Here is a 14,679-nt window from a genome sequence, read left to right on the forward strand (position 1 = left end):
TCAGTTTTATAGCAGACAGCATGTTTCATTTTGTGTAGCTGAACATCCTCTAGGATGTAGCTGCATTTTGAAGCTTGCTAGTAAAGCTTTCTTGGGTGGCAGGACACGTGTTCCTGTCCTTGTGTGAATGGGTACTTTTCAATAAAAGTGAAAAATCTTCAGCAAGAGACTTGGAGGGAAGAACAGTTTAATGTCATGTCTGCTGTCTTTTCAGACTGAAAACATTCCTGTGGTAAGAAGACCTGATAGGAAAGACTTGCTTGCATACCTAAATGGGGAAACATGTGAGTGATGTGTTCTTTTGCCTTGGACACATAGTGCACTTTACTGCTTCATATTCATGGCACAAGTGAAGGGTAGGAGGGGAAGAGTGGTCAACAATGGTCAGTCTGCATCTTAACTGAATATGTTCAGACTTCTCAAACAAGGTTATTATTTCTTGCGGGTTTTAATTTTGGTCTGAAATTAATTGCTTTTATGATGCTTAGATAAGAGTTGCATTCCTACATGCATGTTTAGAAGTGAGCTGCCTTATTATTATTATTAACATCCTCAACAGTTATGTGTTAGAATGCTTAGCATGTATGTTTTTTCCGTCTCTAGACTGTGGGAAGCTTTCAGTAATCCATTGATCTTGAATGCAAGAAATGTGTGGGATAAAATCTTCAGTTCAGTAAAACGTATCAAATCACTGCTTTGTCAGTCTGACAGATTTACCTAGTATTTCATCATCTTACGTTTTTTGTTAACGATGGTCAGAATAAGGGGGTTTTTCTGAGAAGATAAGTATCACCTTTGTAGGATGCTCTGTTTTATTTGTGGTCTTAAAATTTTAAGTATCCTGGAATATGAGATTATTTCTGTAATATGGGTAGTAAAACAAATTTTTATATATATTTTAAAGGGACCAGCAAGTTGTCTTTACTCCCAAAAACTGGACAAACTGGTAGATCTTGATTCCAGGTTCTAATTACCCCTGTGACTCTCTTTTATGTGGTATACAGAGATCATAGAATCACTGACTAATTTATGTTGGAAGGGACCACAGGAGGCCAGTGGGTTCAATCCCCTTTTCAAAGAAGGGCCAGATGACCCTGAGCAACCTGATCTAACTTTATATTCAGACAGGTTGTGAATATCTCCACTCCACTGGTCCCAGTGTTTGACCGCTTTTACTACCTGATATCTAGTTACAATTTCCATTGTTGCAGTTTCTTTTGTCCCTCTTTCTTTTTGACTCAAATATTATGGCTGATATTTTGTGTTTAAACTAAATGTTCTGTTTGATTACAGCAACCTCATCAAGCATAGACAGAAGTGCTCCACTTGAAATTGGTCTTCAACGGTCCACTCAAGGTACAATTTAATTAAAAAATAACTTTTTTATTTTATAGAAGTCTACTACAGTCTTGCATTTTTAATGTTTTCTTTTTCTTGTAGTTAAAAGAGCAGCAGATGAAATATTAGCAGAAGCAAAGAAACCAAGAATAGAGGTAATGACAGTAACTGTCATCAATACAAACTGGGGGTAGTGGTATATTACAGTATTTATTTGTTTTTGTAGAAATTCCTCTGACTTCTCTGTCCTCTGGGTGCACACAATACTTCTTTTAGTGTGAATGTGAACTGGAAGGAGTTGGAATTAAAGCCTCCTATTTAAATGTGGAATTTTGGTTGCTGGATGTATGTTGTAGTATGAAAAGGGAAAGCTTGACCACACATCTCTTAAATACCCTTTGCACTGTAACGTGTCTGCTAAGATGGGACTGGAATAAAAGTGCTCTGTAATGACTTGCTCCAGTTATTTGCCATCCATGAGTTGGCATTATGACTTAAATGCCTGTCCTATATCTGTCAATGGAGACTTTGTTTTACCTGCTGGCTTAGTCCCTTTGGTCGCAGTATATGAAACTGTTCCTGTGATTACTGTTTTATGAAGCTATGTCTTAGATAATTAATTAATTAAACAGTGTATTTTCACAAGTACCTCTCTAATAGAAGCAATGTGTCTATTACACACGTTGCATTACTTAACTCTGCCTGGTTTTAAAAAATTAGTTAGTTTTTCTTGATAATTTATTTGAAAAGTATGTCTATCCAGTTGTCTCCTCTGAGTTACAAATCTGTATATGTTTTCAGAGTACTGAGGCTTTATGATTCTTCTTAAAAGAAGAGTTATCAAAATACATAAATTTGCTTATTCAGGAATTGGATTTGAACATTGCTTGTGCTTACCTAAAACTGCATAGGTGTCATAAAAACTTAATGCATTGTTAATGGCACATGAGCAGATGATTGCTGTGAGATGACCTGTTGATGATCCATAGATTTTATTCTGTGTTACCCTGTGTGGTTATGATGGCAGTATGTTTTGAAACTGTATTGTCTCCACCACCATAATTTGGATAATCAAGAGTTCTGCATATAAGTGTCAGGTTACAGCCATCTTCTCTTTGTTTCCTTGCTGTTCTGGCAGCTTGGTGTCTGTGAAGTCTGTTTTAAATTATTGGGAGATCATCTCAGTGTAGAGATTCTAAGTCTCTCCTCATGTATGGGCATGGGGTTTTGCTGTGCTTCAGCCTTTCCAAACAGCCTTTTAGCAATAGGACGGGCTTGATGCTGATTTTAGTTTTGTGGGGAAATGAGACAGGTTGAACACAAGTACTATTGACATTAAGAAGCTGAAAAGATGGAATAAAATTACATCTCTCTGCTGCTTTCTCAAATTACATATCTGTCTCAAACCTGGCTTGAGTAACTTAGAGGATTCCTTACTCTTGACTTGTTTTTTATCTTTACTAGGAATGCCATTTCTAAAAGTTCTGCATCAAGATACAACAATTCCGAGCAGTTCTTGTCTTTAAAAATGTCACTGATTAAATATCTGGACAAACTTGAATGTCTGATAAATTTACCTTAAATATGTATATGTGTGGATTTGTATTGTCCTACCTGAATATGAACATTGTTTGCCAGCTTTAAATTCTCTGAGTGATTTTTCTGTTGTTCTCAGTTGTTGTTTAAGCAAGGCTCTTCACAAGGGAAGGGTAGTTTCCTTTTCATTTTCTTATTTATACTTAGTGGTTCTTGAGAGGAAATTTCCCATAGCTCTACTGTTAATGCTAGTGCACCGATCAAAAAAAAAAGGGAAATAAAGATTGTCCTTGCAAATGTACAGAAAATAGTGCTGAACAGCTTTAATTCTAGTTGTAGTTATTTTTTAAGAGAGAATGCACCCAAGCTGAAACAGTCCAGTTAAACAGTGCTGTTCCTTCCAGGATGAGGAGTGCGTGCGCCTCGACAAGGAGCGCTTGGCAGCTCGGCTGGAAGGACATAAGGAAGGTATCGTGCAAACGGAGCAGATCAGGTAGGATTGCTTTTTTTATTACGGATAGTGCTTAATTGTAGGATGGATAACATTTCCTGTGCTGTTCAAGGGAGCCAGTTTTACTTCTGTCCAACAGCTCTCAGTGGAATTCTTCTTCCCTTAGATCCTCTCATTAGTAACGTCTGGGGAGTCAGACCTTCAAACATTTATGATAGAGCAGATTCGAGTCACTTATGGAATCCATAATTAGACCTAACCACATGAAAAATGCATATTTTGAATTACTTTCTCTTCTCTGTCTCTTGTATAGGCGTACTTCAAAGGAAACTAGGAAAAAAAGGATGTCATTGTCATACCTGACTTAAGATCAGAAAGTATAAGATCAAAAAAATCAAAAAGTACACATTTTTTTGTATAAACTAATTATTTGGATGCTAGCTTGAGTGTATCACAACTTGTTTTGGAGTTGTGAGGCAGTGCTACAGTGATGATTACTAAGTGTTGTTTGTAATTACTTTATATTCTCTATTTACTGATTTTTGAAATGCTGGATGTAAAAGACTGTCCCTTTAAAAAAGTACAAACAACATTTACAGGTAGTGAGTTTGAACTCCATGCTTGACTCTGTTGTTACTTTGTTCAATAGCAAAGCAGAGAAGTTCCCTTTCCAATAGCTTAGTTGTAAAGGAGAATACTTCATATCCAGTACTTATATTAATTTTTTTAATGTATTCTCACAAAAAAACCTCCCCTTAACATAAAATTGGGTTTGGACAGTTAGAATTGTGCAATTCAGTCTTTTTTATTTCATCCCACCTGAAAAACAGTAGGGCTCACTGGCAACCAAATTCTGTTTTTACAATTAAAAGCAAACAGATAAAGATATTTCACTCTTGGACTCAACTGAGCTCCCTCAAACACAAATTAATGTGACAAAGTTACTACCATCTGTTTTTTGTTGGCCTGCCTGCTCTGAGAAGGTAACACATCTTCCAAGTGACCAAGTCCATACAACAGCACCTCAGCCAAAATTTAGATTAATGCTTTGAAAGGCTCAGAGCAGCCAGAGATTGGTTGACTGGACACAAAATGGTTATCCACTAAAAATAACAGGGAGCTGAAATTCAGATGATGTTAGAGGTAATAGTGTTAGTCCTGACGATTTACTTTGGTGTTCTTTACTTGTTTATGTTATAGTTTTGATTTTTGGATGGTTTTTTTGCTAATACTGGATGGAGTCTTTGTCAGAAGTTTGATTCTTATGCCCAAAACAGCAATGCCAAGCTCATAGTCTTTCAGTATATATAAGGTTACTATTTTGTAGTTTATAGCATAGCCATGAACTTTAGGCAGGATGAAGTTATTTATTCACAAGTTCTTTCAGAGGAATTGTTTGTGTAATTACTCAGTCTCTGCTGTTATTTTTGCTCATTTAGGTCCTTGTCTGAAGCCATGTCAGTGGAAAAAATTGCTGCTATCAAGGCAAAAATCATGGCAAAGAAAAGATCTACTATCAAAACTGATCTAGATGATGACATAACTGCTCTTAAACAGAGAAGTTTTGTTGATGCTGAAGTGGATGTAACCAGAGATATTGTCAGCAGGGAGAGAGTATGGAGGACAAGAACTACAATCTTACAAAGCACAGGCAAGGTAATGCTCTGGATACCAAGCTGGTCTACAATCCCGGTGACAAACTGCATTTTTTAATCTCCTGTATCTGACTTGTTAATCAGAGATGGCTGGGGAGGATTACGCTCAGTGTTCCATGTAAAGGTGGGCTTGGAGTGACAGAGAAGTTTATTCTTATCACGTTACAGTGAGCCTAAGTTATATCTCAAAATACTTGCTTCAGCTATTTAAAAGATACCAAGTAATCACTTAAGTCCTTTTAAACAAAGCTGGCTTGGGCCCTACAGTTGGGAGGCCTCTATGAAAGTACCTGTGGGTTTGAAAAGGACAAAAGTGAGGAGTAACTGATAGAAGTAACAACACATGTACATTGAAAATACATTGTGGAAAACACCAAAGGAATAAGGCAGAAAAATGCTAAAATGAAGAAAACCAGAAAGTGTTATCATGAAAAGGCTTTTGTCTATGTTTTTGTCCCTTCATGCTACTTTAATCCATGGCTTCGACTGCACTTGGTTATGTGCCATCCAGAACATAGTTGCAAGCACAGCTTGCTCTTTTTGGACAGTTAGGCTTTCTTTCTTGCAGAGATACTTGGCACTAAATTTCTCAAGGAAGCAGTAAGTCAAGTTCTAAAAGGTTGCAAATGTCTGTCCTCCTGAGGTTATTGTCAAATTGAATCATTTGCCTTTGCTACTTCTTTTAAGTACTGTCACAGGAAAATAATGTTAAGAGGTAAACGAGGTGTCAGTTTTCATTTGTCTGATTTTTAACAGTATTTTACAAAGCTCTCAGTTTTATTGTGTATTATTCATTCCTGAACTGGGGGGTAATTCCCAGCTATGTGGCAGGTACCTGTGGGCTACATAAAGAGTTAGTGTTGCTTTTTTGGGTCTGTGAGATTTGTAGCAACCTTGCTGCTTGATGTTTTAGTCATTGGAAAGGTCTGTACTGAAGGAATCTGGGTAGCTCTTCCTCCTTTTGGGAATCATTCATGGCATTCCTATCTCAACATGTCTTCTAAGTGAAACTTGCCAAGACACTAGAGAAAGAGATGAATGTTTTAGTGTAACATCCTTGTAATAATAGTGAGATGAGGTAGTGATTTTAAGCAAAACATAACCAGGGGAAGAGAGACAAGAAACCAGAGGTTGAGTTTGTTCTTGGACTCTAGCATGCAGTTACTTTGAGCAGCCTGGTGAATATGATAGGCATAACAGCAAATCTTTTATTTCGGTTTGTGCAGGATTGCAGGAACATTCTTGGTAGCTTGGACAGAAATCATCGAATGTTAATGTTTATATTTTCGAGCAAGTAGCAGTGAGAGTAAGTAGATGGGGAAACATCACATGTTACTGAGGGCTGTGATTTATCTCAGAACAGCTCAGGGTTTTTGTTTGTAGGTGGGTTGGGAGGGTTTTTTGATGCGTGTTTGGGGTTTTTTTATGTGGGATTTTTTTCTGCTTTCTTTCTTTTTCTTCTGTTTCAAGAACCTTTGTGCAAAACCTTCTCAAAAGTTGTTAAGAAACTCAGATACAGTGTCTCAGGCAGATCATTCCTTCCCTGCTCGCCTGTTCATGTAAAGAATTTTGATCAGGAAGGCATGCTACTGCTCTGCAAATGCTGTTTTGACTATTCTGTATGATACTTGAATTGCCAATGTGCCTGATAATTCTTTTTATTGTAAATTTTCACTGTCTGCTTTGTATGGATTTATCTGCAGTCTCTTGAATCCTCCTAGAATGTTTAAAATCAAAATTGACTTCAGCAGTAGTTTACATACCACACAGTGTGTGCCTTTGCAATATCTGAATTTCTTTGGAATTCCTGCATGAATGGTAACAAAGACCGAGCACTCCTAAATGTCAGTTTTCTTTCAAAAATTGCTTCAGGCCAAAGCACCTCCTCAACCTCTCTTTTCCACAGAGAAACACTCTCGTGTGTGAGCTTTCCCAGTGTCCTCTGTAGTTAACTGAGATACAGAGATAGCTTAAGATGCAAAAGGGAAACACTAGGAAGATCAGGACACAGTAAAAAGAGAATCCCTTGAGCCAATCAGCTTTCTGGCAGGTTTCCTCTGGTTTTGATGTGTTTGACCAAAGTACTGATTTCCTCAGCAATGTGCTCCTCCAAATTCTATGTAGATGGCAATAATCTCAAGTATTTACTGTTTCTGCTTTAGGACACACTTCCTGATTCTAAAGTGTGCCTTATAGAACTGTTCCAGAATTTCTTAATAAGTCTCCAGTGATGTAATGTTCTTTTTTACCATCTTAAAAAGTTCTCATGATACTTGCATTCTGCCCTTTTAGGTGCTGCTTTTATTGATAGTGTCTTCATTGTTACATAGCTCCCCTTGCTGAAATCATAGTGATGGATTTTTGCCTGACTGTGGGTTTTTTTTGTTTACAAGAATGTCGAATTTGAATTCATTGATACTGCTGTTGTAGAATGTTCTTCAGCAGCTGCCTCTCTAAAATGTGTGCTATGGACTAAATCAGAGATTTTTTTTTTTTTTTTGGTGATTACTTTGGCCCATTGCTCCAAGAAGCCATTACTTATGATAGCTAAAAAAATTAATCACTACATCACTTCCCTTCTTGACACTTATCCAACACACTGAGTAATTGGAATCTCTCCTAATTAGTGTTTTCTTGTTAGGAAGTCTCTATCCTGTCCTGTTCATGTTGGCAATACAGCCCTAATGCTCGTGATCTGGGACAGGGTGTCACCCATTTACTGTCATTCAGTGGTTGTCCTTCACAGTTTATTTGACTCTTAGGGTTTCTATAATGCATCACACAGCTCCTTTATCTGTCTGACCCCCTTGGTTACCCTCTTTTGATCAGATGTTGCATTGATCCCTGGCTGGCTTTTACTGATTTTTGTGAGGTTCCTATTGTTTGTAAAATCAGACATGTCAGTTCAGTTGTCCTCTTCTGTTTTTAAGATTACTAGAATGTGCAGTTTGTGTCCTTGGTTATTTTTATGTTGTTGACTTAGAACATCTTTTGAGGTATTTTTCTATAGTTTTCTGTATGATTCTTATGCAGTTCTACCTTCTTTTGAAAATACAGTGTTTGATTTAATTGCTAGTGGATGAGTCATCCTGCACTGCCCGTTTTAAGTATCTGTTGGCTTTCCCCAAATCTGTAGTCTAGTCTTGATTTTTATGAATAATAGGACATTTTTATGTAATCATTCTTCAGAGCCACTTTGCATTTGTTTAATCTAAGGATTTTTTTCCCTTCGTAGCTTAATTTTAGAACTATTTGAGAGTGTATGTTGTTTAAAGCAATTTAATTTCAGGTTTGGCTGAAGGCTTACAACACAACATTGCTGTTTTGGTGAGTCTGTGGACAGTCTAACCAACTGAAAATGTAGTCAGATTTCAAAAGCAATAGAAGTACTTCATGCTAGAGCTGCTTCTGACTTCCTTTACCATTCTTTTAACAGCCACAAATGTCGGGGGCTTAAAATTCATCTCATCTCTTTGTCCTCACTCTTCATGCAGCTCAGTTCTCATTCTTAACCTTCACAAACACACACAAAAGTCAGAATGAGGGAATTGCTGCCTTCAGACCCAATACAGCTGTATCTGCTGTGGGAGAGGAACAGTACAGGGGTAGGGAGAGAAGTTTAAAGGAGAAAAAGTGAAAACATTGATATTTAAACAAGGTGTTGCAAGTGTCTCACTGGTGTTTCTACTGATGGATTTTGTATGAAGCAGACACAATAACTTCAGTTGCTTAATCATGAATGAGTTCTTGGTCATGCCATTGACTATGGCACTTGCTTCTGGAGAACAGTTTAAGTTCACCATATTTTTATGTATGTTAAATCAGTTTGAACTGAGATATTGTCAGAATTAGTGTTGACACTTTCTAAACTGCAAATATTAGGGGAAAACACTAACAAAACATTACTTTTATAGCTTTGTTATTGAGAGAACCTTTGTATACGAAGTTAGATATCTTCTCAGGTAGCTAGAGTTTTGAATCCATACGTAGAATATTTACTGTCATAAGTATTTGGAATGTTAAGTTTTGCATTACTGCTCTGCACAGGTTTCAGTTCTGTTGTGGACATGTTTTTAGATAAATATCTGGCCATTTTGTAAAACAAACCATTGAACACCTCAAAAAAGCCCCTGTGTCTGTACTTGATTCCTTCCTTTCACATCCTTCCTCTGGCTTTCCTTCCTGAACAATCCTTTGGTTTTTATAATCTCCTGTAGCAGGCTACAGCAATCTCTTCTGAAGGAAAAACCTCTTCATTGCATCTCTACTGTAAATGTATTTAGCACTTGAATTCTCCCTGTGGGAACAAATTAAAGTAGACTGAGCAGGAGTTTCAGCATTCACAGGTGTATTTGGAGAGTGTGGTTTTGTCGGTGACTGCTGCTGTAGTTGATTTATATTTAGTTATTTATTTTTAATCTCATAGATTGCTCAGAAATATCTCTTAGATAAGCAGCATGGTAAGTGGGTGGGCTGGGTTAAACATGCTCTGCTTGTGTGTAGAGAAATCTTAAAGCTGGAATCTTGGAAATGCACTAATAGTGACCTTGTGAATTTATAACTTTTTGAAACGAACTGGTGTTCTCATATGAATAGTGAGCTCTGAGCATTTCAGATGTTCTTTAAAAAAAATAAAATCTTTCATCGTTTTCTTTGTAGAATGTGGTGGGTTGACCTTGGCTGGATGGCTGACAGGTGCCCCCCAAGCTGCTCCCCTCCTCAGCAGGATGACTGGGAGAAAATAAAATGGAAAAAAATGTGTGGGTCAAGATAAAGGCAGTTTAATAAAAGCAAAGGCTGTGTGTGGAAGCAAAGGAAGACAAAAGATTTATTCTCTACTTCCCGTCAGCAGGTGATCTCTAGCCACTTCCTGGGAAGCAGGGCTTGAGTACACCTAGGAGTTGCTCCAGAAGGCAAATATGGTAATAAGAATTGCCTCTCCTCCCCCTTTCTCTTAGCTCCTATTGCTGAGCAGATGTCATATGGTAAGGAATATCCCTTGGGTCAGTTTGGGTCAGCTGTCCTGGCTGTCTGCCCTCCCAAGATCTTGCCCACCCCCAGCCTGCTGGTGAGGAGGAAATGCTGGAGGGACAGCCTTGGTGCTGTGCCAGCAGTGCTCAGCAGTAGCCAAAACAGTGGGGTGTTATCAAATGTTATCAACACCTTTCTGGCTATCAGTGCACAGCACAGCACTACAAGGGCTGCAAAGAGAGAATTAACTCCATCTCAGCCAGACCCAATACACGGGAATGTGCTACAGACTATTGCTAAAACTTGAAATTTTGGCTAGCACTCTTCAGTCATATTTTCTTACAGTTGCAAGTCTACTGGAATTACCTTTGCTTAAGTGAACTCTGACCCCATGTACAGGAGAAATAACATAATCCATCCTGTCAAACATGTGGGAAGGCTAAAGGTTGTACCACATAACCTTGCTACATCTCTTGAGCTGCAAAGCCGGAGCAAGGGCTACACACACTCCATGTAGGTGTGTCCAGGCACAAACACATTTACATATCTGTGAGCAGCAGCTGCCTGGGGCTGGGCCAGCTGCTGGTTTGGTGGATTTCTCAGCTTTTTAATGTTTCTGTAACCTTTCTCTACTGTCTTCCTTGAACTTTGTGTCTTGTGAAGGCACTGCAAGGCACTAGGAGTCTAGAGTGACCTGTATGGCATTTTAACATTATTGCCTGCCTGGATAGGTTCTAGGGAAAAACACCGAAATGGAATCATATAAGTTGGCCATGAAAAATTGGAATTTGAGGTAAATATTTTTCTAATGGAGTTAACTGTGTATAAAATCAAAGAAGGATTGGATGTGGGCTCCTTATGCAGATATCTGTTTATAATGGAAAAACTGTTGACTCTGATCCCATACCAAGTTCTATGTGAAGCTCAGTCCCTCTAGTTTCATAACATTTGCATCATGAAATTGCATCTTTTTGTTAGTGTAAGATTGTTCCTTTAAGTGCATATTACTTGCTAGGTCAAGGTTGAAATATTGGAGCAATGGTCTGGTTTATTTCTTGCTGTTGCTTCTCTGCTGCAGAGTGACAAAGTCAATTCTCTCACAATCTGGGTAACTAAACTTTCCCTGCTTAATATTTACAAAAAGTTTAAGACAATATTCTGAATTACAGCTTTTTTAAATATAAAAACAATTTTTATATTTGTGCATATATTTATATGCATAAAATAAAATATTTTCCTGGCTTAATCCTTATTTTTGTATTCTCTGTCGTGAAAAACTTAGACTAGACTATCCAGCACATTTCCTTAAGTTTTGTTTTGAAAGCATGGGAATCTTATTTGTATAAGAAGCAATTTGATTAAATAAACAACTTTGCTTTTTAACCCTTCACAGTTTTCCAGATTTTATATCTCTAATTATTGCAACCATGTTGTAATCTATACTTTTCTTTGGAAAAAGTTACTTGATGCCCAGTATATCCTTATCCATTAAAAAAGGCATTAATACAGAAGGGAATAACCTCAGCTCTACCTTAATTTCATAAATCGTGACTATGAGTTTTATGTATTAAATTCTATAATCTTGATTTTTATTTCCCCACTGTCCCACCTCCAACCTCTGAGTATGTTTGTGTGTGTGGTGATGAGAGGTCCAGAACTGAGTAGGATGATTGGAGTTTATAGATGAGCTGGCTGGAGGGATTAGCACTTTACTGGTATGTGGCATTTACCTTGGATGTAACCCACAATTGCAGATTTATCTGATACAGTGTCTTGCTCTGAACTATTCCAGGATGTTGTTATTCTGTGGTTTTCTTTATTCCTGTGCATAAGTATTAAATAGCAGAACCTTTCATTTTTCCCCATATGAATCTCATCTTTGTGGTGGTCATATTTTTTCATTTTGTTTTGTCACCTGGAATATACTGCAACTGCAGTTAGTATTTGCAGACTTTATTTTTTAAATTGATGTATTTTCTTTGTAGACCTGATCCTCTTAACAGTAACTATCATATTTGAAGTAAATGTAGTGAGAAATCACTTTTTCAGTTACTGTCAGTTCTCGTATTTTTGTCCTTTTGAGCATTTTTACTACTGAAGTCATCTGTGAGGAGATTAGTACTACAGTTGTAATCACAGTTGCAGTAAATTCTTTATATGATCTTGTAACTGGAAAAGATATTTAAATTAAACAATTTGATAGCAAGACTAATATAATATTTTTATCATTTTTGACAGCTAAAAGGTCTGAGTAAAATTTTTGGATATTTTAAAAGTAATCATTTGATTGTAAAATCATCTTTATGTATGGACTCTAGGTGGCAGAATTGTTCCATGTTCCTGAAATTCTCAATAGTGGTGAATTTAATAGCACAGTTGAAAAAGAAAAGGCGTGCCAGGCTAATAGGGATTAGTGTTTTATTAGTGCCTTCAAATGGAACAGGTGGATGGTTTTAGAATGGCTACACACAAGTGTCATGGTATGGCTTGAGTTCCCAAACCCCACTTTACCCAGCATCAGCTTACTTAGTAAAACTGGGCTGACAGGTGTATTGCTGCTAGGCACTAGTGCAGACATTTTGAATATATCACTTAAGGAAAGATGGGCCAGATTATAAAAATTGTATTTATATTGAGCAATAGTGAATCTTGTTTTGTATATAGGTACCTCGGATTTGACAGAAAAATCTGTAAAATGAAGCATTATGTTTCTGAAAGAAAATTGAGGTCATCTGTAAAGTAACTTCACCATCCTTAAGCACTACTGCTACAATTATTAAAAGTATTTCCATATACTGCATTCATAGGAGAAATAAACTAGGATTATGTATGATGGGGATTGGGAGTTTGGAGTAGATTTTATGCTGTGCTGTATCTTCAGGCTATTACAGTGTTGCTGCTCCTTCACACCTCTGAATTAACCTTTCTGCTATTTCAAATTAAATGTTTCAGTTGTCTTTCATGTAATATCCTTGCTCTAAAAATTTAGTGAAGATAACATGGAACAAGTGAGAATTGGAACTTTTTACTGAAAACATAGTCCACAAATATACAGGGCTAATCTCTGTGTTTTGAGCTCACTGCAGTAGACTATCGTAATAATTCAGTTAACTTTTTGACTGGAACATAAAGAAATGCCCAGAGTAACTTTTTGTGAAAGGGAGTGTTTGTTTTTTTTTGTATTTTTTTCCACCAGCAGTTAGTAACAATTTTACTGGTGCAGCTGAGCATCTTGTACATTTGACATGTTCTTCACATGAAAAGCAAATAAGGGCAATGGGAGGGGTGCATGTGTGTGTCATTCAAACAGGAAGACTTCCTTCAGCATTCCTGTGTAATTCAGGATCCTGTTTCCAGCTGTGTTATCTGAAGGATTCTTGTATAAGGTGAGGAAAGATGCTGGGTCAGAAATGGGGGAAATTTTTATGATCTGAATAAGCACAGTGCAGAGAATACTAATAGTTCACACCCACATTCTACCAAGACATTTTCAGGGTTGCAGTTGTTTGGGACTGTCCCTGAATATCAGTCTTGCATATGTTCAACCTTTGATTCTGAGGGCAGCCTAGCACACAGTGTAAAATGCAGTGCTTTAGCACTACCTCTGAATTAGAAGAACAAGGAGGAGAGAAGATCAACTTCAGTGTTGGTGAACAGTTTGCAAATTGAAGATGTATATTCTGAGGCATAGGAGAGTGATGCCTGAAGTGATTTTTTTACTTTTTGATTTAAACTCCAGATTTAAATGTGTTTTAAATTTAGATGTGCAAAATATTTTCCTCTAAATATACAGTTCATCATTTCGTGTTCCTTATGAACAGTTTTTAAATTTCTGCTGTACTTTTATGAGACCATCTGAATACTGTTTCCATTTCTTATGCCATGCAGTACATAGGAATTACTGAAAATGTGTGATGGGAATATTGCCTTTCTGGTACAGCATCATGCCTTTCAGTCTGTCAGTGGTTGCAAAGGATTTAGCAGTATGTCTGAGCATATCAAGCAAATGTGTAGAGAAGTGTGGTAGGGCCTCAAATCTTCCTTCTCTAGCCCTACTATAATTTGGACAATGTTTATAGCATTCTGGAGCTCTTGATCTTCCTGGGATGCATGCCCAACAAGAAATCCTTATTGTCAACTCAAATAAGAGTTTATTTGAGGTTTTATGGCTCCTCTCTCTCTGCAGTGAAATACCAGAAAGTAAATCTGATTAAAAATTGGTTACAATTTAGCTGTAGGAAAGCTTGGAGCCCTATAAGCCATATTGTGTAAAAGCGTATATACTTCTAGTTTAAATCTAAAACTTTTATTTTTGTTCAGATGATTGAGATGAAATATACTTTTCTTCAGTTTTTTTGCCAAGAATTGTTTTCTATGCAGCTGAAATCAATATTTATCCTTGATGATCATTATTAGAAAAAGATTATTTGGTTTTGCTAGCATGATGTAGTGACTGTAGTAACTAGAAGTCTTTGTAAATAAGCATTGGGGTTATGGATAGTAACAGAAATTAAAGATAAGTTGCAGAATGAAGATTTCAATTTTTTAGAATAAACCCTGATATATTTACATGGAAATATTTTTATTACAAAAGAAATATAGTTAGTGATGAGACTTCATTAAACCTTCCTTGGCAGAGCAGGCTGAGCTCACTGGCTCTGGTATTTCTCTGCAAACAGCCTGTTAAATTAACACCAGTGATAGTAACTTGACTTGGTGTGTGTTAGT

At 37.1% G+C, this 14,679-nt stretch overlaps 1 protein-coding gene across 1 annotated transcript in view; it reads left to right on the top strand.

Moving 5' to 3' along the window:
• CDC73 (cell division cycle 73) overlaps positions 1 to 14,679 on the top strand; it is a 105,919-nt gene that overhangs the window by 6,594 nt on the left and 84,646 nt on the right. Inside the window, exons 3-7 of the mRNA XM_027713283.2 lie at positions 215 to 284; positions 1,294 to 1,356; positions 1,441 to 1,493; positions 3,279 to 3,367; positions 4,765 to 4,981. Of these exons, the coding sequence (XP_027569084.1) occupies positions 215 to 284; positions 1,294 to 1,356; positions 1,441 to 1,493; positions 3,279 to 3,367; positions 4,765 to 4,981 (492 nt within the window). The remainder of the gene's footprint in view (positions 1 to 214; positions 285 to 1,293; positions 1,357 to 1,440; positions 1,494 to 3,278; positions 3,368 to 4,764; positions 4,982 to 14,679) is intronic.

Source organism: Pipra filicauda, unplaced genomic scaffold, assembly GCF_003945595.2.
Source record: "Pipra filicauda isolate LSUMZ 115617 unplaced genomic scaffold, ASM394559v2 scaffold76_size2844353_pilon, whole genome shotgun sequence".
Lineage (NCBI taxonomy): Eukaryota > Metazoa > Chordata > Aves > Passeriformes > Pipridae > Pipra > Pipra filicauda.